Source organism: Vulpes vulpes, chromosome 13 (genome assembly GCF_048418805.1).
Source record: "Vulpes vulpes isolate BD-2025 chromosome 13, VulVul3, whole genome shotgun sequence".
NCBI lineage: Eukaryota > Metazoa > Chordata > Mammalia > Carnivora > Canidae > Vulpes > Vulpes vulpes.
Genome location: NC_132792.1, coordinates 106947018 through 106969742, shown reverse-complemented (window position 1 = coordinate 106969742; position 22725 = coordinate 106947018). Strand labels below are relative to the sequence as shown.

At 41.8% G+C, this 22725-nt stretch overlaps 2 protein-coding genes across 26 annotated transcripts in view; one reads left to right on the top strand and one right to left on the bottom strand.

The window, feature by feature from the left end:
- Positions 1 to 22725, top strand: part of TPGS2 (tubulin polyglutamylase complex subunit 2) — a 96908-nt gene that overhangs the window by 58085 nt on the left and 16098 nt on the right. For 2 of the 5 annotated variants that reach the window (XM_025997002.2, XM_025997000.2), the window contains exons 5-7: positions 7029 to 7142; positions 8821 to 8981; positions 10119 to 11059. In XM_025997002.2, the coding sequence (XP_025852787.1) occupies positions 7029 to 7142; positions 8821 to 8981; positions 10119 to 10349 (506 nt within the window). In that variant the 3' untranslated portion in view covers positions 10350 to 11059. Of the gene's footprint in view, positions 1 to 7028; positions 7143 to 8417; positions 8594 to 8820; positions 8982 to 10118; positions 11060 to 22725 lie in introns of those variants that run through there. The other 3 variants (XM_072732269.1, XM_072732268.1, XR_011996230.1) reach the window with 2 other exon arrangements.
- The window catches only part of FHOD3 (formin homology 2 domain containing 3), a 465123-nt gene continuing 463626 nt past the window's right edge, over positions 21229 to 22725 (bottom strand). For all 21 annotated transcript variants that reach the window (XM_072732212.1, XM_072732222.1, XM_072732218.1 and 18 more), the window contains one exon: positions 21229 to 21829. In XM_072732212.1, the coding sequence (XP_072588313.1) occupies positions 21747 to 21829 (83 nt within the window). In that variant the 3' untranslated portion in view covers positions 21229 to 21746. The remainder of the gene's footprint in view (positions 21830 to 22725) is intronic.

Genomic DNA, 22725 nt, shown 5'->3' with positions numbered 1-22725 from the left:
TGCTGAAAGGATAGAGAATACTATCCGGTAAGTAAGGCTGTCATTCGGCATAGGAGGAGATATAGAGTTCCTCAGATAAAAACTTAAAGAGTTCATGACCACTAAACCAGCCCTGCAAGAAAAATTAAAGGGGACCTTGAGTGGAAAAGAAAAACTAAGAATATGAAAAGTAAAAACAAAAGCAATAAAAATAACTATCTGTAAAAATCAGTCAAGGGATTTACAAAAGTATGTAAAATATGGCACTATTATATACCTAAAATATGGGGAAAAGGGATGGGTTTAAACTTAAGGCCACTGATCAAAGATCATCATAACATAATGCAAAAGGTTGAGATATTGCAAGAATTATCAAAATGTAACAGACACAAAATGAGCAAATGCTGTTGGGAAAATGGGGCCAATAGACTTGCTCAACACAGGGTTGGCACAAAACTTAAATGTGTGAAAGAAAAAGTATTTTTGAGGCACAATAAGGCAAAACACAATAAAATAAGCTATGCTTGTACTAGAGCAATCCAGGAGCAAAGACTGAAAAATCATGGGTCTTTGGAAGAGCCTGACACTCAGAGAAGTATGGACTCCTGGGGAGGGGAAAGGTCACATTTGCTTCCTATGTGTGCTGGGGCCTTTGAAGCCCTAAAAGCAAAGAAGTTGTTAAATACATAGACTGAGCCTTCCCTGCCCTTAAAGTTGGAAGATAGAGGCAGACTAGATACTAGAGAGGATTTCAAGGAGCCTCAGCAAAGGACACAACCACGGGAAGAGACCGCATTGTGCTACGTGTACTCATAGAGACAGAAACCACCTGACCTTTTGGCACCTGCTAATAAGTTCATGCTTTTTAGGATAGTCCAGTAGTTAGACCCTAAGTCTTATTAAACCTAATTGGAAAAATACTGACTTTTCTCAGGGTACTCAACAGTGAAAAAGGACTGTCAGGATATACAACCAGACAAAACTGCTAGAGGACACAGATGAAAACCTAAGGAAAAACAGGAATCCGAACAGTTAAAGACATTTAAGACAGCACAAAAGCTTCCTATAGGACAAAAGTAAATATTTTCAAACAACTGATGAAGAAGAGTATAAATAAGATTTGAGTTAGTAGCCTGATAAACCAAGTGCAAGATATATTTAAAAGGGGGAAATTATGAGGGAAAAGGTGGAAGGGTAAGAAAAATAGAAAAATGGAGCCAGAAGACTTATCATTACTGGTGGCTTAAAAAAAAAAAAAAAAGAGTAGATAGAAAGGCAAGAAACACTGATCAAAGAAAATTTCTCTGCAAATTGAAAGGGCTCTATGAGACCCAGATTGAACTGATTAGAAAAGAGACACCTAGGTGTTGTATAATGTGGGAAAGAATTACAAGCTTCTAAGCAAAAATAAATTACTTGTGAAGAAATAATAATCAGACCGATATCAGACTTCTCACTTGTAGCAGTGGAAACTAGAAATAGAAAACATATACAGGTTAGTGAGAGACAATGAGTAAAAAAATTGAGAGTCCTATGTATACAGACCAAACACACCTCTCAGTTTATTAAAAAGAAAAAGAAAAGAAAGAAAAATACAGAAGGGTGTGTAAAACTTTAAGAACATTAATACTGTAAGTAGAAGACAAATACAACTGAATGGAGGTCCTAAGATGTGGATAATAGGAAAGGAAACAGGATTAGTGAACTTCCCATGAAAGAGTTATATGTGCATTTAATCTTAGTATCTAGGAATGTGTTGTGTAACTTTATTTTTTTTTCAAGACTTTATTTATCTGAGAGAGAAAGAGAATAAGTAGGGGCAGAGGGAGAAAGAGAAGCAGACTCCCTGCTGAGCATGGAGTGGCACAGGGCTCAATTCCAGGACCCCAGGATCATGACCTGAGCTGAACTCAGGTGCTTAACTGACTGAGCCACCAAGGTGCCCCTCGGTTGTATAACTCTTACATAAAATTCCCAGGGAACACCTGGATGGCTCAGTCAGTTGAGCGACCAACTCTTGATTTCGGCTCAGGTTATGAGATCAAGCCCCGAGTCAGGCTTCACACTCAGCAAGGAGTCTGCTTCTCTCCTTCACTCTCTCCCTCTGCCTCCTCCCTCCTTTTGCCTCTCCCCCTGCATGCATGTGCCCTCTCTCTAAAATAAAGACTTAAAAATAAAACTCTTGGAAAGGGAGACATAGTGCAAGGAATATTGTAAGAAACCTACTATAGTTGATGCTTGAGCAATGCAAGGGTTGGGGCACTGACCCTCCATGTAGTCAAAAATCCCCATAGAACTTTTGACTCTCCCAAAACTTAATTACTAATATCCTGTTGACTGGAAGCCTTACCAATAACAAACAATTAACACATATTTTGTATATTATATGTAACATACGCTATATTCCTAAAATAAGCAAGAGAAAAGTAAATGTTATGGAAATCATAAGGAAGAAAAAATACATTTACAACACTGTAAAAAATCCGTGTGTATAAATGGACCCGTGTGCAGTTCACTCCGTGTTGTTCAAGGATCAACTGTATATTGTCTCAACCTAAAAGAAAGGAAAGAGGGGAAAATATAAAAGTGTTATGGGTTAAATTATGCCTCCCCCCATTCATATAATGAAGTCCTAACCCCCAGTTCAAAATGTGACCTTATTTGGAAATACGGTCATTGCAGATATAACTAGTTAGGATGAGGTCATACTGGAGTGGGGTGGACCCCAATATGACTGGTGTCCTTGAAGATATTTGGAGACACAGGAAGAATGCCATTTGAAGATGAAGGCAGAGATGGGGTAGGACTTTTATACATTACAGAAAGCTAAAATTTGCCAGTAAACTACCAGAAGCTAGGGGAGAGGCATGGAACAGATTGTTTACCCACACTGTCAAAGGAGCCAATCTGCCAACACCTTGATCTTAGATTCATAGCCTCCAGAATCGTAAGAGTACAAATTTCTATTGTTCAAACCACTCACTTTTGATATTTGGTTACAGCAGCCCCAGCAACTAATATATAGAATGTTCCTAGAGTCCTTAATAGTAAAAAAATGTAGGACAAAGGAGGAAAAGGAAAAGAAGCAGAAAACGGAAGGTCTCCTCTTCCTATAGGGAAGAAATAGTACACCTTTTTGGGGGGAAACAAGTGTGTCTTGTTATTTGAGTTTTCTATTTTTTTTTTTAAGATTTTATTTATTTGTTCATGAAAGAGAGTAGAGAGAGAGACACACACACAGGCAGAGGGAGAAGCAGGCTCCATGCAGGGAGCCCGACGTGGGACTCAATCCCGGGACTGCGGGATCAGGCCTTGGGCTAAAGTCGGTGCTAAACTGCTGAGCCACCCAGGCTGTCCAAGTTTTCTATTTTTGTATAATAGATTACCACAATTTTAATGGCTTAAAACACCACAAATTTATTATCTAAGCTTAATGAGTCAAGAATTCAGCCACAAATACGTAGGATCTTCCAAGCTAAAATGAAGGTGTCACCTGGTGCTGTGATCTCTTCCAAGGCACAGAGGTCTCCTCCATACTAACCTGTAGTTGCCCTTACTCAGTTTCTTGCAGTTGTGGCACTTAAATCCCTGTTTTATTGGTGGCTGTGCCCAGGGCTCACTTTCAGCATCTTTATGCTGCCCTTAGATTCTAGCCACATGACCCTCTCTCAACATGGCAGTTTACTTCTCAGCCAACAGGGAAATGCCTCTTCAGTCTGCTGCAACAGTCTCCTACCATGTAAGATAATCAGGGGAGTGGCTACCGCATCATATTTGCAGGTCCTGACTATACTCAAGAGTAGGAGGTCCTGCAAGGTGTATATATCCAGGAGCAGGAATCTTGGGGGCCTTAGAATTCAGGGTACCACACTTAGGAGAAATAATGGTCTATTGTTTTCAAATAATGGTAGTCCTGTGGATAATCATGCAAACAGAAAAAAAAAAAAGGAAGATAACTAAAGGACTAAAGCTCTACGTTAAAATCTCCAACCTGATAAGGAAATATTGAATCACAGGAGAAAAAATAAGAGAAAAGAAACAAATTAGGAAATAAAACATTAGAAGAAATAAAAGAAGACTGATCCATCACGATATTAAATGTGCTGGGATTAAATTTCCCTTTTGGAAAACAAAGACTGCCAGATTGATGTAAAAAGCAAAACTCATCTATATGTTATTTTTAGGAGTATACTTAAACTGATGAAGAGACTTCCTCTTCTGGTAATAGCAGACAGGTAATTCAGAGCAGCCTTCCTGCTGAAGACAATGAAGAAGTCAGAGCAAGGTATAAAAACGATCTCCCTAAAAACATTAAAGAGCTTAACAAGAAGATGAGGTGATATCATCAACATCCAGAGACAAATCAGGGGGGAAAAGATTCAGCACTTGGGGTTGTTTTGCCTGGAGTACATTGCCCTTTTCACAACAGGCTGTGAGGATGCTGGAAAGCTGTGAATTTAACCCATTTTGAAACCAGAGGAATAAAGCAGAGTTCAGGCCTTACAAAAGATAGCACCTATAAAAACTACCTACTTTTTGGGTTGGCACCATTGAAGAGCAGTACCCTAGGAGACAGAATAAACCACAAGTAACTTTTTCTCATATACCGAAGCTCAAGTGTAAGTCATCTATGTGGCCCAGAAAATGCTAAATCTGAAAATTGGACTAAATTGATTCCAGGTTACTAATCCCCTCCAGGGCCTGGCAGAAACAAACAAATTCACTCTAGAGAAATGTTCTAAAATGGATTGTCTTAATGGTTATATTACTGTAAATATACTAAGAACCATTAAATTGTGTACTTCAAATGAGTAAATGGTATGGTAGGTGAATTATATCTCAGTAAAGCTCTGGTATAAAATGAAAATTCCATCCCAGAGGATGATAACATTATCTTAGACCTCAAATTATTTTTCTTTTTTTTTTTAATAAATTTGTTTTTTATTGGTGTTCAATTTGCCAACATATAGAATAACACCCAGTGCTCATCCCATCAAGTGCCCCCCCTCAGTGCCCATCACCCAGTCACCCCCACCCCCCCCCGCTCACCTCCCTTTCTACCACCCCTTGTTCGTTTCCCAGAGTTAGGAGTCTCTCATGGTCTGTCTCCGTTTCTGATATTTCCCACTCATTTTTTCTCCTTTCCCCTTTATTCCCTTTCACTATTTTTTATATTCCCCAAATGAATGAGACCGTATAATGTTTGTCCTTCTCCGATTAACTTATTTCACTCAGCATAATACCTTCTAGTTCCATCCACGTCGAAGCAAATGTCAAATTATTTTTCTAAATAATTTTTCAAAAAATACTTCCTTCTGAAAAATAACTAGGCACATGAAAAAAACACAATACTATAAACAAGAAGCAAGACAAACAGGTAACAAGAAAGATCAATCCACTGTACCCCCAAGAGTGAAATTATTAGGCGCAACAATATGCGAATGCACACGTGGGGATAAAACTGAACTAAAATTTCAGTGAGAAACTAAAAATAGGTGACATTGCATATTTGGCAAAAAAAGAAGCAAAAGATTCAAATACTGACCCTCTGCTTCTGGTAATGGCAGAGTCCCTTTCACCAAATCAAGACTACACTGAACTCTGGGATAACTTTAAAAATGATGATCTAAAATGGTTGGAGAATAACCAGAAATCATCTGCAAAATGATTGCAGAAACTGGAGTGGCATCCACAAATGGCAGAAGGGAGCCACACTGAGTGAGCTTCCTATTTTATAACTTTTCATCTGTGACAGTGAGCATCAGTCAGGGCAGGGCTGCTGAAACTTAGTGGGACCCTACAGCTTAGCCTAGACTTTGGATTTCACCCAACATGGGAGTAACAGACCTGATTTAGATCTGCCCTGCTGAAAAAACAACCATCAACAGAAAAGATATATAAAAATGGATTTCAAGGCATAGACCATCAGGCAGTGAAGAATAGTGAGCCTGAGAGATGGAAATAAGGAAGAGGAACCTCAACTTAAGAGATCTAGAGAATTTTCCAGTTCACAGACAGCATAGAGAAGGGAAGCCAGGCAGAACCTGTTGCACACTGTGAGTTGAGGACCACATGAGATCAAGAAGAGTATTAAAGTGTAACTTCCTGGGGAAGGGAAATCCATGTTCAAAAAAGTTTTAGTTAGAAATATAAATATTTATGCATTGGTATAAGATTATATATATAGCTATATGTATAAGTAAAAAATATCTTTTTGTATACTTTGTTTTATCTAGCCTCTCCTAGGTTTGCAAACTCTCTCCCTCAGTCACTAATACTAATCTTTATTACATAGTAGCTGTAATGAAAGAAGCAGGAAAGGTTTCTGATGCTTACATTTCTAAAAATGTCTCTTTTTTTCTGGGTACTCCATTATTCTATTTGATTGCCAGGTAGGTATTTCTAATTGAGCTAGGCTAAGTATTAATTATAATGTAATTAATAGTAAATATTATAAATAATACATTTTAGACCAAGGAAAAGAGATTCTAATCAAAAGATCATAAAGTGCTATAAACAAGGGGAAAGCAGTTATCTGGGAAAAAGAAAACACTTAAATCAAAATCAGGCCAGAGTACTTTGCCTTTATGTATTCCCACTCTCAACAAGTTCAGTTTTCCTTGTGTCACCTTCCACTAGATTCCATGATGCTGTCTGTCTGTGATGGAGAAGCCCAGACAGAAGGCTTAGACCATTAATAAGATCCTGGGCATTGAGAGTATAGAATTCATTTGGTGAGCATCTGAGTGGTTCAGTCGGTTAAGTATCCAACTCGTGGTTTCAGCTCAGGTCACATCATGATCTCAGGGTCCCACACTCAGCAGGGAGTTGACTTGAGGATGCTCTTCCTCTCCTCCTCTCTTCACTCACACTCGCTTGCTGAAATAAATAAAAAATTTTAAAGAAATTAATGTGGCTCACATTGGAAATAGTAAAGAATATGTCTGAGACAGGCTTTTTCCCCTTCCTCCCCCACCCTAGCAGTGCTGGATGAGTAAGTATTTGAGTTGAGTATGTTTGAACATAACTGTTAACTTCTGGGTTTGCAGCCAGTGAGAACCAGCCAGAGAAGCCTCACTTTGATTCCCGCAGTGTGATATTTGAGCTGGATCCTTGCAATGGGAATGGGAAGGTTTGCCTTGTCTACAAAACAGGGAAACCAGGTAAGAATCATTGATAAGCATGGTTCTGCAGTTGGGTGTGGCATGGATGGCCCTGCTGTCCAGCCATCAAACAAAAGGCACACTCCTCTCTGGACCCCTGAGACGTGGCTAGGTGTCTTGAAGATGTAAAGACCCAGGGCAGCCCAGGTGGCTCAGTGTTTAGCACCACTTTCAGCCCAGGGCCTGATCCTGGAGACCCAGGATCTAATCCCACGTCAGGCTCCCTGCATGGAGCCTGCTTCTCCCTCTGCCTGTGTCTCTGCCTCTCTCTGTGCGTGTCTCTCGTGAATAAATAAATAAAATCTTTAAAAAAAAAAAAAAAGATGTAAAGATGCAGAAAGCCCCTTTGCTCCTCCCTGAGCATCCCTTCTAGGCCAGTCACTGGAGTCTTTTTAAGTTGTCATCATTTGTGAGTTACTGCAAATAATGGGAGTAGGAAAATTAGTAAAAACTAAAAGAAATATAGTCATTATGTTTAAAACTCTTCTACCAGGCTCATTCATGCTTTAGAAAAGCATCCAGGAAAAGCATTATCTTTCTTGTATACTTTTATACATAGGCAAGTTAACAACACTAAAAACCTGAATGAGTAGACCCCAGTCTAAGACCTCAGATGAAAAATCAGGAGGAAAACGCTATGGCCCTGGAGCAGCAGCTATCACCTGGACTCCCAGCAGTAAGGCCCAACCCTAGGGACATGGACAAGGCCCAGCCCTCTTCAAGTAGCTCTCAGCCTCGAGAGATGAGAGGATACAGGCACCAAGATTTTACCCCTAGAGAAAGGGAAGGGACCAACTTTGCAAAGTAGCCTTTCATCCCCATCTTGGGTTATATGGAGGGGTGGGGTGGCAGGGGTTGTAGAGTAAGGGCAGCATCTAGGCAAAGAGACATGGTAAACCTATGCCATAGGGAAATGCAACTGATATGGAAGGAATGACAGTTTCAAATCATAGGGCTACCTGGTTCATCGAGGAGATGAACCCAGAAGGCCAGTTGTTCCCCCCATGCAGAGCTTAGAAGGAGTTTGGACATGGTAGTGGGAAGTCAAGGTTGTTCAGAAAAGGACCAGCAGAATGAAGATGGAATGTATGTGACCACAGGCAGTCTTGGAAGAGGAAGGGTCTGGAGGGTGGGAACCACTGGGGGAGCCATTAGAGCCATTAGACAGGAGATGAAGTCGAGGCCTGCGGGAGGAAGACCTGAAGGTCAGAAGTGAGTGCGAGGTGGGAGCTGCTGTGCCAGTGCCTGTTGGAATTCAGCCCAGACGTCCCACAGGCAGGATCCAGGATAGGAGCTGGTCTGGGTTCCCCCACAGCGACTGCTTACAACGCTTCAGGTTCCTGATGGAGACCTCTTCAGAAATCCAGAGCCCTTCAGAGTCTGTCCCCACTGGGGCAGGGGCTGTGGAACGGTCAGCCTGAGTGCGCAGATGGCCAACATCCAGCACACAGGTCAGTTGGCTGACTGATCAGGCATTTGTACCAGAATACTGTGAAATCCCTAACAGTGGCCACTGGAGAATGGGCCTGGGAGGTTGGAAGGGGTTAAAGGGAACTCTTATTTGTGTTTTACATCCTTCCACTATTGGAATTTTTTTTAACTGCATGAGTTTGGCTTTACAGATAAAAGGAGAAAAATATTATGCCATCTATTCATTTCTTTCTTTTGTCTATTTCAGCATTAGCACAAGACACTGAGATCTGGTTCCTGGACAGAGCATTATACTGGCATTTTCTCACAGATACATTTACCGCTTACTATCGCCTGCTCATCACGCACCTAGGCCTGCCACAGTGGCAGTATGCCTTCACCAGCTATGGCATTAGCCCCCAAGCCAAGGTGAGAGAGAAACAGGTAGCATCTCAAACTGTGGACTGTATCAGAATCTCTGAGGAAGCACTCAGATTGCAGCTTTGAGATTCCCCATATGATTCAGACGACCTGGGATGGGGCCCAGGAACCTGCATTTTCATTAAGCCAGGCGGATGATACTATGCATGTTAAGTGGATAGCCTCACCTTATACTGAACTAAATGGTTCCCAAACATGGCTGATACTCAAAATCACCTGGAAGTTTTCTTCCTAATTAAATTTTATTGGGGGCTGAGGTCTGATTGTTGGTTTTAGATAGGCAGTACATGCACACAGGAAGAGTAGAAAGTTAATCTTATTCCCAGGTTCTCCAGCCTCTCCCTGAGGCAGCCATTGTTTCTGTTTTTCTTATGTTTTTCACAGGGTACTTGACTGCATGGAAAGCATGTGTGCGTATGTTTTTTGGTTCCTTTTTTCTAAATCACAGGTACACTATACTTCTCACATCACTGGGCACCTTCTTTTCACTTAACACTCCATCTTGGGGTTCATTCCGTATCAGTGCATACAAAACTGTCCTTTTTAGTGATACAGAATATTCCATTGTATGAATGTGCCCTATTTATACTACAAATCTGGGCACACGTATGGTTTCCTGATAATGCTCATATGCTGTGTGGTTTGAGACCAGGTGTGCCTGGAAGAACTCTGACTGAGTGGCAGTGAGTTAGGGACTCAGCTCCATCCAGTCACATCGTGAAGTCAATAAATGTGATGCTCTCTGCCTGGAAGGGGAAGAGAGCACCAGCATAGGCAGCTTCCCTTAGCCAGGGCCTGCCACTGGCCCCTGTCCTGTACCTTCCCTGTGGCTGGTGTGCGGACAGAACAATTAGAAGGATACTGATCCTCTGAGACCTAACATCCCACACAGGGCTCACTAGATCAGAAGGAAGGAAGTAAAGAATATGAGACCTAATAAAGCAATGTGTGTGCCATCACTTTCATCTAAATGAAGTGCTAAGAGATTTTTGAGGCAGTTTTTCATAAAAACTTTCATTCTCTTTGCCTCATCTGCCCACCTCTCTACCGCTGGGTCCCCACTAAAGAGCATAAACAATCACACTTCTCCTTTGAATTGTGACCTCTCCCAATTCTCCCTTACAGCAATGGTTCAACATGTATAAACCCATCACCTACAACACAAACCTGCTTGCAGAAGAGACCAACTCCTTTGTGAACAAGCTGGATCCCAGCAGAGTATTCAAGAGCAAGAACAAGACATTAATCCCCAAAAAGAAAGGGCCTGTCCAGCCTCCAGGTGGCCAGAAAGGGCCCTCAGGTCCTCCCTCCACTTCTAAATCCTCTTCTAGCCCTGGCAACCCTGTCCGGAAGTGAGCACTTCACCTCCCCGCCAGCCTCACAGCCAAGATTTCCACACACAGGTGGCCCAAGCCTCAGATTCTGTGAGTGGCACCATAGACCTCTTCCCGTCTGAGCGAGCCAAATCCTAGGCCTTTTACTCCCATTGGCATTGGCCAGGAGTTCAAGGGCATACTCAGGTCTTCCAGAGTCCTTTCCTCATCCCCTGCCTCTGAAAGCTGTAGAGAATTTCAGAACTTGTTTAAGCAGTTAAATAGAGCTGTTAAGAGCTTTCCTCTCTTTCCACCCCCAACCCTCTACACCCCTCAGCAGTCATTAGAGAAATCCCTCGAAGAAACCACTGATTTTGACCCATAAGGCATTAGAACTGTGCTGTCCAATTGGTAATCACTAGCCACATGTGGCTATTTAAACTATATTAAAAATTCAGTTCCTCAGTGCATTAGCCCTATTGTGAGTATTCATGGGGCTAGTAAATTCTGTATTTGACAGCACAGAGATTATGGAACATTTCCATCATCACAGAAAGTTCTTTTGGGCGACACTGCATTAGAATATTTTCATGCTGCTTTTTCTCAGATCAGTTCATTTTTGTTAGAGAATGTAGATAATTTAATGCGTCATAATGTTCCATGAAAATTCTTGAAGATACAATTGCATATGTTTATTTTTCTTAATTCTCACTCTGGTCCTTTTTAAGTTTCCTATAAAGTTTGTTGTTTCCAGTTTTGTGGTGTGATGTTTATGCATTGCCAAAATTTGTTTTGTGTTGTTTTTTAAAGAGGAGGTGATTCTGCTTCACTTGAACCATTTGAAAACAAAAAACAAACTCCCAAGCATTGTTTTACAGGATTCTTCCTAAAGAGTTTTTATGAAACCACTGTTAACAAGAGCTTTCCACCTGCTCCGCCTATTCACAGCTTTAAGCAATTCATGAAGTGGCAGAAAGGGACAAAGAGGGACCAAGCTGTCAAGGATAATAGCTAAAGTTGAGTCTACTAGAGTATTTTTCTGCTAGAACTGATCAAATTAAAGGGAGAGCCAACAGCACCATGTGGCTGCTGCTCCAAGACAATTCAAAGTTAGAAGGAGATTGAGAAGGCCTGTCATCCTCTACTATGGAATGTTTTTTAAAGAGACACAGCAGAGGGAGAAGCAGGCTCCATGCAGGGAGCCCAACCTGGGACTAGATCTCGGGACTCCAGGATCACGCCCTGGGCTGAAGGCAGGCGCTAAACCACTGAGCCACCCAGGCATCCCCCTGAGGTATTTGAAGTCAGTCCTGATCCTGTTCTAGTTTTCACAGGTGAAGCAACAGAGGAACTAGGAGAACAATGGTGCCCTTCAAATCAGTGGAAGTTCTCAAAAGGCTATAGACTATAGAAGGAAGGGGGCTCCAAGAAGGAAAGGGGGACAGTGAAGAGCCATGCTAGCTACCTGAGGTTCAGGACCCAGTACAAAACGAAGATGTGGGGTCTCTTGTCCAAAAATTAGGAAATAGTACCATTAAAAGTACTATAATGTTCTTCCTTTGTTGCAGGGTCTCTCTCTCACATCTTGTTATGATAGGTTTTTACTTACTAGTTAATACTAAGTAATGAAAAATTTAAATTCTAAATTACTAGCATTAATTTTAGTTGTCTTTATAATATGCAATTCCAATTTTAAGCGCAACTAGAAGAGTAGCAAACTCATGCAGAATCATCAAAATAAAGACAATTTGTATTTAATAGCTTATGTATATATATTGTATGTATATGTACTTTGTCCTTACTAGAACACTAGAAACACTGCATAAAAACCTCGTTCAACTATTATTTTACTTCTTGATATGTATACATTCTGTTAACACTCTTCCAACTTAATGAGTAAGGAGGGACTAAAAGAAAAACTAGGAGCTCCCCTGTTCTCTTTTTTTCCTAAGTTGTCATTTTCACCATAAGTGGATGGCTAATGAAGGAAAGTGGCATGAGGAAATAAAAGTAACAGGAGTAGAAAAAGGATAGGACCAGGTTCCAGTCATTCCTGCTTTTTAGAATGCCATTACCTTCTTTTGCATTCAGATCAAATGGAAAGCATGGCCTCTTGGGGCTTCTTGTGCCCCTCCTTACTCAAGAATAACTTGCTTATACTTACTTTGAATCTCTTCTCAACCCATACACCATGGGTCTTCTGGAATTCTGTGCACACACACAGGCATCACAAAGGCTCTAAGTGAATGGGATGGTGAGGAAGAGTGGACACATTGCATGGATCTCCGCCTCATCAGACTTCACTTAAAAAGCACAAGTTCAAAAACAAAATTAAGAACTTTAGACAGTGACAGGAGAGCATTAAACCAAGTGTGAGGCCCATGAGTATGGGACCCTCTGTGACTACTCCCCTCACATGCATATGAAGCTGCCGTGGTGATGGAAGAAGGGAGCACTCCTGGTGAAAGACTCAGAAAATATGTAAGTTGGGTGCACTATATGGGGGAAAAAAACTCACCCATGAGATTTGTTTTGAAAGTAAAACAATTTAGGTGGCAATAGGCTCTACTCTAAGCTCCACAAGAAAAAGATACTATGCTGGAATTACAAAATGAGAATAAATGCCAGAATGCCTCATGATGCATAGTTAAGATTGTGCATAAAGTGCCACATCATCATGCTGCTTGAGTTCTACAGCAGGGAAGTACCCAAGCCAAGGATAGGAATGACAGGGGGCTACTTGAACATAATAATCCATAGAATCTATCCCTTGAAGCAGTGCCTCCCCAAATTGAACATGCATCAGTGTCTCTGGACTTGTGCATAGAAAATAAGATACTCAAATCCCACTCCAGATCCACTAAATCAAAATTGCAGGGAAACATCAAGACTGTTAATCAACTGCAATTGTGATAATAATACTTACCGAATCTGAAGCTTTCTACTTAATGGGTCTAAGTGGTTGTGCTTTCTGCACAACTGCATGGAAAAGAACTCCAAATCTGCCTTTAATCAAGAAAAGCATGTACAATGATTGGATCAGAAGGACCAAGGGACCCTGGGTGAACACATGTATTTTTTAAACTTTTTATTATGGAGAATTTTAAATATTTACAAAGATAGGTAGAATAATGAATCCCCATGTGTGCATCACCCAATTTCAGCAATTGTTATGACCAAGCATATTTTATTTATATATCTGGTCTTTACCCTTCCAATTTTTAAAATAATTCCATTTTAATTTATCTATTGGTTTTAAGTCACAGTTATTTGCATTGCATTTTTAACAGTTGCTCTAAGGATTACAACATATATATTCTGTTTTCTATTCAATACAGTACCCACTCATACACATAGCATCCCTGAGTAGTCATATTTGTGTAGTAGACCTCTGGCACCCTGATAGCAGGTCACTGGATGGTGGGTACCAATTTAAATTGACTACAACTTTAACCCTTGGGGTCTTGGAATAGGTTTTCTTCTTTGGTTTAAGCTAACCCAGACTGGATTATTTTTCTAGCTAAGGATTCCATGGTTATGAAGCCTTTATGAAAATTAAATCAGCTTATAGGTGGGAAATCAGAATAGTCCCTTCTTTTTCCCTTTTTTTTTTTTTTTAAGGATTTTATTTACTTATTCATGAGAGAAACTAAGAGAGAGAGACAGAGGCAGAGGGAGAAGCAGGCTTCATGCAGGGAGCCCAATGTGGGACTCAATCTTGGGACTGCGGAATCATGCATGCCCTGAGCCAAAGGCAGACACTTAACCACTGAGCCACCCAGATGTCCCTCCCTTCCCCCTTTATAATGTGACTCCAACCTTGGTTTCCAGCCATTCACTTTCTACATCAGCCATCTGGCTCTGCCTCCAGATCCACTCACTTTCCTTCCAAAACACCAGCATGGTGTCCTACCTGCCAGCCCTGGTCAAATGTCCCCGCTCTTCCAAGATCCAGCTCCAGTCTACCCACCCTTGGTCCATTGTAGCACATGGAAGGAAAGACCATCTAACTGGTTGTCTTTGATATCCAACCAGCTAGTTTCACGTGAATAACATCTGTTGTGAGCAGGCTTCCTGGATGATAAAGGGTGAAGTGCGGTAGTGAGGACCAACCAGAGGGTGACATGGTAAAAACCAGCACCACAGGAAGTGATGTGGTGTTCTATAAAGCTTTATAGCAAGGTGGACTTAGCTGCTGTCATAGATGGGTCACTCACACAGTCCTGATGTGGATTCAGAAGAGATAGCACATCTAGGCAGATCCATCAGGAGAGGAAAGTGCGTATTTGATCACACCAAGTACCAATCCCATGGCATTCTCCTTTGAGGACAAGAATTCCCAAGGCTCGGAACACAATATGGGCAGCTAGTGAACATAATTTTGCAGACAACTGTTTTCTTGGAGTAAATGTAGTCCAAAGCGGGTTTATAGGCCAATTTTACAAATAAAGAAAAACTCTTAGGTCAGATGAGTGTAACACTAACGACATACACAAAGGTGTCTGTCATACCTGTGCCATCTATTTAGATAAAATTTGAAATTCTATTCCTCAGTCTCTCTAGCCACATCAAGTGTTCAGTCTAGTGACTACCATACAGAATGGTGCATATGTAGAATATTTCCATCACCACAGAAAGTTCTGCAGAGCACCCTTTATACCATGCAGGACTGGTCTTCACCTTACACTTCTCAGAATAATTCTGCTGCAAAGCCATACCATACTCAACAAATTACCTAAAGACACACTTTTTCTAAGGTACCATATCATTTCCTACATTATATATTTTTATACTCCTGGCTCACAGGGAAAGCCAGGGATGAGAAGGCATGCCACCACACCTTGGAAAGCGGGGTCACGGTCTGTCTTGGCTGCACTGTGGGCTGGGCAGGTTCTGGGCTTTGTTCCGTGTGGTAGTCAAAGGCCATGAGGCAGCTCAGCCTCTTAGCCTCTGTACAGCATCCAGCATGGAAAGCGGACAGAAACGAAAGCAAGTTTCTGCATCTTTGAGCAGCTCAAGTCCTCTGCCTTTACAGGGAACAGGCGGGCCTGACTTTGAGAACACCCTCTGGAACTCAGAAATAAACACTCTCAAGGTACCTACCATTCCTCTGGAGATCAGAGACCTTTTTTCCACAGCAGAAAGGCTGGCAAAAAATAACTTAGAGACCAACCAGAGCAGGGACACAACTCTCAGGGTAGTTCAGATCCATCTAAGGGAGAGCCCTCATCCTTCAAGCAAAAGCTGCAAGTGAGGGACAACTATTAAGAGTAAGTCTCTGGAAAAACCTCTTACCTTTACTATGGCTCCAGTTCCCAGCTGTCCGCTTCTAAACTGTATTTGTAAGGTTATCCTTGAGAGAGGAGGTGAAGGTACAGATTGCTCTTGAGGGATCTGCATTTACATGTCTGGAGGATCCCACAGGCAGCTCTAGTCCATGGCCACACAGGTTCTGGAACAGAGTAGTAGGATTCCAGAATATAGGCCTATTGAGCAACTTTTTAAAGATTTTTATCTATTTATTCATGAGAAACAGAGAGAGAGAGAGAGAGAGGCAGAGACACCGACAGAGGGAGAAGCAGGCTCTTCATGAGCCTGATGTGGGACTCCATCCCAGGACCCCAGGTCATACCCTGAGCCAAAGGCAGGCACTCAACTACTGAGCCACCAAGGTGCCCCCCCCCCCCATTGAGTAACTTTAACAAAAACTACTTTCCTTTAAAAATTTGATACTAAAATGGACTATTGCGGCCTTAACTACTGCCTCCACAAATCATGTTTTAGACCATTTTAAAAAATGGAAATCACCTTCAGTATTATCCATTAAAAGCAGGAATAACTCAGTCAAGCACAAGACAAATTCAAAATTTTGTCTTACATCATTCCTTCTTAAGAACCACCTTATAAAACTTAATTTAACCCAAGAGTGAATGTCTATATACATATGTTGATTTAGGAAGTTGTCATTTTCTACAACCTTTACCATTTCAGGGCAGTTTTTCTTCCAAAGAGATACAAATTAATTTTTTTCATACCACTTGCTAAAAGGGGATTCTGAATTAGAACCCATTTCCTTCCACTGAGACTACATTTCTAAGGTTGGATTGAGGTAGGAATCAACTCTTCCCTTGTCATTTCTAATCTTACGCCTTAGTCTAAGTCAAAGACCCTGAGGTGGATTGAGTTGCTCCAATCCTACAGCCAGGTCTACCACCAGCTGCTGTGCACAGAGTTGTAGTAAAGATGACCTTGTCCAAATCACTATCATCTAGGACGCTTTTTTCAGAGATTGGATAAAGCAACTATAACAACTTTCCCTAGCACCTAGCTCTTCCTTTTTTATTCTTATTTGAAGGTTGAGGCTTGCAAAAGTATAATTCCACTGGATACACAATTCAAGTATTTTCAGGACAGGGTGACTGTCTCTATTTCCTAGCCCACTTCCTTGCCCAGAAGCTTCTGTCTGTCCAACACTGGAAACCCCTTCCAGAGAGCAGTGAAGGTTTACTTTTTTTTTTTTTTTTTTTTTTTAAGCAGTGAAGGTTTAAAAGCATTTCTAGGCAGAGGCTATTCAGGAGCAGGGATTCTGAAGGAAAATGAGCTTTCTAGTTTATTTCTTGAAAGTACAAGAGACAAGGCCCTTGCTTAGCTGGATCAACCGCATAGTCCCAAGTACTGCAGTAACTGCCCCTAGTATAGGAAGACCCACTGTGGACACTACTTACCTTGGTTGATTTAATGTTGTGTATCTGTAACATGCTGTGCAGGTCTTCTACAGAATCTCTTTTCTATTGGACTAAAACCCATGTCTTCCCATTTCCGCCTAAATCAGATAACTTCTAGATTATATCAAAATGAATAGAGAAAAATGTGTAGACACCAGCTGTCTAATCCCTGTAATGGGAGATAGGGAGGTGAGTGTGCCTGAGTCTCTGCAGACATGGCGCCTGGTCCATGCAAACCTCTTCCTGCCCCACCAGCCACAAGCTAGGAGCCTGCAGCATCCAGTCCTGCAGGGCAACAGGCCCAGCACACACTGATCCTACATAATCCTGATGAACTGGGTGCCACAGTCATTTCCCAGTGGTGGGTCAGGTGTCCTAATTAACCAGCTGATTTAATATTCCTGTACATGCAATGCTCTGCTTCTAAATTATAAGACATTTTGGAAGCAAATCATTGTTGCTAATCCAGTAGTTAGAAACAATTTCCACTAAGTCAACAATTGAAGTGGTGTTTGAACTACAAAATCATAAATTTGTACTTTTTCAGGTGGATCATCTTAAACAAATACTCTTCTTAAATGCAGTCATTAAATAGTGCTCATTAAAAAAATATAAATGACTTTGGCCCTCCCTTACTTCAGCATCAGCTATGTGAATAAATTCTCACCATATCCTTTCATCCATCAGAGTAGGAATCATTCCATCACAAAAGATGCTTCTGAGCTTCTGAACATTTCCTATGTATGTTAGATGTACACGGATGGCTAGGCAGGTGGCTGGGTGAGTGGACTGCCAATTGCTGATGTAAATTTTGCACATTAGGAACCCTTATCAACAAGAGTCTAGATGGTGCTGTCACCTTGTACACAACCAGGCTTCCAGGGTTTGTGTTTGGTCAGTGTGGGACTGACTGGCTCTCCACCCACGAGGCCCACCCCTGGGGCTCAATCTGCCACTTGTTTGGGCCCAGAAGCAGAGTGGACTGCTTATTAACAGGCTTTCCTTAAGGGTTCTTAAAAGAACAAAAACAAGACTGGCATGACAAGCCAGCACATGGCTTCCTATCTTTTGCCCCTTGGGGCAAGTCATTCAGTATCTCTCATTCTTACTTTGTATGTAAAATGAAAATGCAGAATGGCTATATGGATTACATAAAATAATACATGACAAGTGCCCACACAGAGATGCCATCAATACTTCAGCTCTTTTAAAAATCATTTGGAAAATCCATCTCCCATGAATTGCCTAGCAACAGAATTTTTCTACCAAATAAATTGCCTTTTGTTGACAAAATTGATGAGGCATTTTAATATCATGTACCTCAACTGCATCTGCAAAGATCTTTCATCCCTTCTCCTAGGCAATCAGGTGTTTTTATTTTTACTTACCTGTCTGACAAAATGTATAAATAGCTGCAGATTAAACTAAATTTTAATTTTAGTTGATGACTACCTCTCATGGCCCTGAGGGGAGGGATCGTGACTCTCGTTTTCCTAGCTCCTGGCACAGAGTCCCCTCTATTATAGGCCCTCTCTGCATATTTGTTACTGATGGTTGTTATTAATTTTCTAGAGCTGCCATAACAAATTAACACACACTTGGTGGCTTAAAACAATAGGAATTTATTCTCTGACAGTTCTAAAGGCCAGAAGTTCAACGTTAGTTTTACTGAGCCAAAACCAAGGTGCCAACAGGGCCATAGTCTTTCCAAAGGCTCAGGGGGAAAATTTGTTCCTGGGCCTCTTTCAGTTTCTGGTGGCTGCTGGCATTACTTACGTGGCCATATCACTCCAATCTCTGCCTCTGTCTTCATAAGACCTTCTCCTCTTTTGTGCACATAAAACCTCCATCTCTCTCTTAAAAGGACATTTATGATTAGATTTAGGACACAGCTAGACAATCCAGGATTATCTTTCCACATCTGGATCCTTACTTTATTCACATATGCAAGGACCCTTCTTTTTTTTTAAGATTTTATTTTATTTATTAATGAGAGACAGACAGAGAGAGAGAGAGAGAGAGAGAGAGAGAGAGGCAGAGACACAGGCAGAGGGAGAAGCAGGCTCCATGCAGGGAGCCCAACGTGGGACTGGATCCCAGGGCTCCAGGATCGCGCCCTGGGCTGAAGGTGGCGCTAAACTGCTGAGCCACCAGGGCTGCCCTGCAAAGAGACCCTTCTTTCTAACATTTACAGGTTCCTGTAAATTAGGACCTCCTCTCTTTGGGGGGCCATAATTTAGCCGATTATGGTGGTATTTGATGATACACTATCTCAGGGCCATGAGCACAGAAATGGTAGATTTGGAAGCAGTGAACAGTGTGGCAGCCACCACAGGTTAGGAGCTCAGAAACCAGGTCTCCTGACTGATCCTGCTCTTCCTTCCTGCACTGTGTTCAATGAGGGACTTAGAAGAAAACAAGCCTGGGTCTTCAGCGCTCCTGGGCCCTGTGCATCCTCCCTTCCATTCCCAAATCCCTTAGTAAGTTATTTTTTTAATAGAAAAAAACCTTAAGATTCCAAAGAAACTAAAACTCAGGCATTTTTAACAGAAGACATTGCCCTCTTTACTGGCAGTTCTGTAATTTCAACCTAAATTTAAAAAGAGGCATGAGAATATCTATGCTGATGACCAGCAAGAGTAGCAAAGCATCTCCTAGGGTAAAGGACTATTCATTTAATGTTTCTCAAAGGTCTTTCAGAGAAACTTAACCTCCTGAGTTAAAAGGAAAAACAAGAATTGCTAATAGAGGCAGCCAAAGTGGCAACAAGGAAGGAAGAAATGAGCAACAGGAATAATCCTTCAATTTCACTAAAAACTACTAAACCAAGTTCCCATTAAAAAGAGACTCCCTTTACCTCACTGTAACCAAGAAATTAGTGACCTTGCTTGCTTCATCTGAGAATTTTTTAATCCCTAAAATAAAATTACTTGAGATTTATTCAGTCACATCCTTCTGAACGTGACCTTTTATTCCAAAGCAGTAACTCTCAGCAGAACACCAAGGGCCTCCAAAACGACATCAAAGTATCTGTTCACTAAATGGTGCAACAAAAATGCACCTTCCTTTTGGTTCACACATCCCAATCCCCAGTGATACAGATTTTCTAGGTCTGTATTCAGTGCAGAGGTAACAGGCAAATGCTCTGAACTGTTGAATCACATCAGAATATTACACATTATTTAGAACTGTAAGAAAACAAGCATTAATACCCTATGTATCTTTATTGATAAAGTGATTAAACTCAATTGCCTGTAATATACAGACCTACTCTTGGCAGATTCCAGGCTCTCCTGGATACTTATATTCATCACACATTATCTGACCAATACCTAAAGAGCTTCTACTCTCTCAGTCGAGTGGAGATGCAGAAAGGGGGTGGCAGGGACACAGTCATGGAGGCCTGTGGGGTGAATATCTTCTCTTTAGCTCTTCAGACAATATGACTACATCTTGTCTGTAAATCACATACACCCAGATTTAGGAAGAGTCACAGAGGTTTTAAAAGTGACACAGACATGGAATTAATGGCTTGATGATCTACCTAGGCAGGGGTTTACCTCTCCCTCTTTCCGGATACAGAGGTTCTACACCAGGAACTGTGCCAACACAGGGCTGAGGGGTCTCTGTGGAGGTTTAGCCAGCACCCAGGCACCAGTCACCTCAATGTGGCTCTGTGGTCCCTCAGAGCCTCTGCCAGTGCCTTCCCCACTGACACCTTAGCTTCTGTTGACCTGTTCTCAAGTGCCAAGGACTAGATTTGTCACTCTGAGTTCTCTGTAGACAAAATTTTAAATTTCCATTTTGTTTTGGGACTTAGTAAATTTTTTGAGAAAATGAATTCTACATAAGCGAGAGTTGCAGAATAGTTGTTTTTAAATGCTACTCTAATTTTGCATCAGCATTCCAAAGGAGCAAAACAAAGTACATGGGAAAGGTAATCTATATGAAGTCATTGTAGCATATCCTGCAACAAACACTGATGCCTAATTAATAAGTAGTTACAAAGAGCACATTGTCAGGCACTTCTCACTCTATTAACACAAAAAAACAAACAACAAGAAAGCCAAAGGGCCCAGGCCATTCCAAGCCAGAATCCTCTGATGAACCTGAGAAAAGGTTTTACTGATTCAGAAGGAGGTGAGCCTGTGGAGATGTTTAAGGCCTTACACCGAAGAGAAGAAAAGTTTCCAGTGATGGCATTAAACTCTATTTATTTAGTATTTGAAACATGGTGTACATTTATGAATTTGTATAAACATTTAGTACATCTAAAATCCACAACTGGTAAACAATCTGTGCTTTCTTTTTGTGTACAATTTTGGAGTTTACATCTGGATATTTTGGTGTTGTGAGAGACCCAGTCTGTGAACCTAATCAAACTGCCTCACATGACCACAGGAACTGTGACAGAAGTGATCTGCTCTTTAAAAGGGTTGCTCCTTGCACAGAAAAGGTGTCACGCTTTGGAACTACTAAACCAGGTGTCAAGGAAACAAGAGAAACACAGCTGACACAATGAAGGAAGTGTGTGAAGGAGAGTCTGACAAGAGTCCCATCAATGCCCAGCAGGCCACGGGTGGACATCCAGAAATGGACACTCCCCTTTGGAACCTTCAGATGTTATTGTTGAGTCTCTTCACTCCCAACTTGGGGGGATTCTGTCCAGCAGGAGTTTGCACTCTTGGGCACACCTCTTAGAGTGCCCGCAGGTGTCACAGCTGCAATTCTGTGGTACCAACCAGGCCCAGGGCTCTGGCTTCTTCTGGAGTCAGGCCACTCTTCAGGGTCCTTCGCACTGCAGCAGCACCCACAGATAACAAAGGGATGAGAAGACAGGGAGGTGTTAGCAAGCAGCACATGGTAGTCTATCGACACCCCTCCTGCACCCCAGGTCTCCCCAGAGTAGTCATAGGGCTCACAGATTCTCAGCCCCATCCTGCTCCTGCTTAAGTGCCTGGCCATCTATCTGCCAAGGCAGGACACATTTGGGGGCTGCAAGAAGCCAACTTGAAGAGCCAAGTGGAGGAACTGACCTTGTAAGAGGGGAGAAGGGAGGCCCACGCTGACAAGGTTTCTGAGAAATGAGTGCAATAGTAGAAAGTACAGATGGCATGTGGAGAGCGCAGCTTCTGGCCAGCACAAGGAAGCTGGAACAGTCATTACAGAGCATAGGGAAATGCAAGGTCCAATAAATTTGAACTAGGTAAGATAACAGCACAAATCTGCAGGATGAGCCATGAGGCTGGGGACCTGGCCTGCAGAGCAAGGTGTTCATAGGACAGGACAAGGGCCAGTGGACAGGATGAGTCTCTGTGAGCATGGTGGGTCTCAGTCTCAACTCATCAAAGGGCCTCTGGAGACAATAACTAGTGACTCCTTATGGACTGGATGCCAAGGAGCAAACTGCCAAACTTCTGACTGGACCTGGTAGATGTTTTCTGTGAAACACACAAGGCTCAAGAAGGACCAGTGACCCTTTTATCTGGGGCTTACAACTGGCAGGTGGAGGAGTGCTTGTGTTTGACTAAGAACTGGCTTGTGTTTAGCTTGGCATTATGGGTTTTCCCATTGTTTAGTGTTGATCAATTGTGATGTCAAAATAAAGGCTGGTTAAGGGTGAATGAGGAGGCAGCTGTCCCTTCCAAGACCAGTCCTTTCATTTGAAAGGTTGCCTAATTACATTTCCCTTAA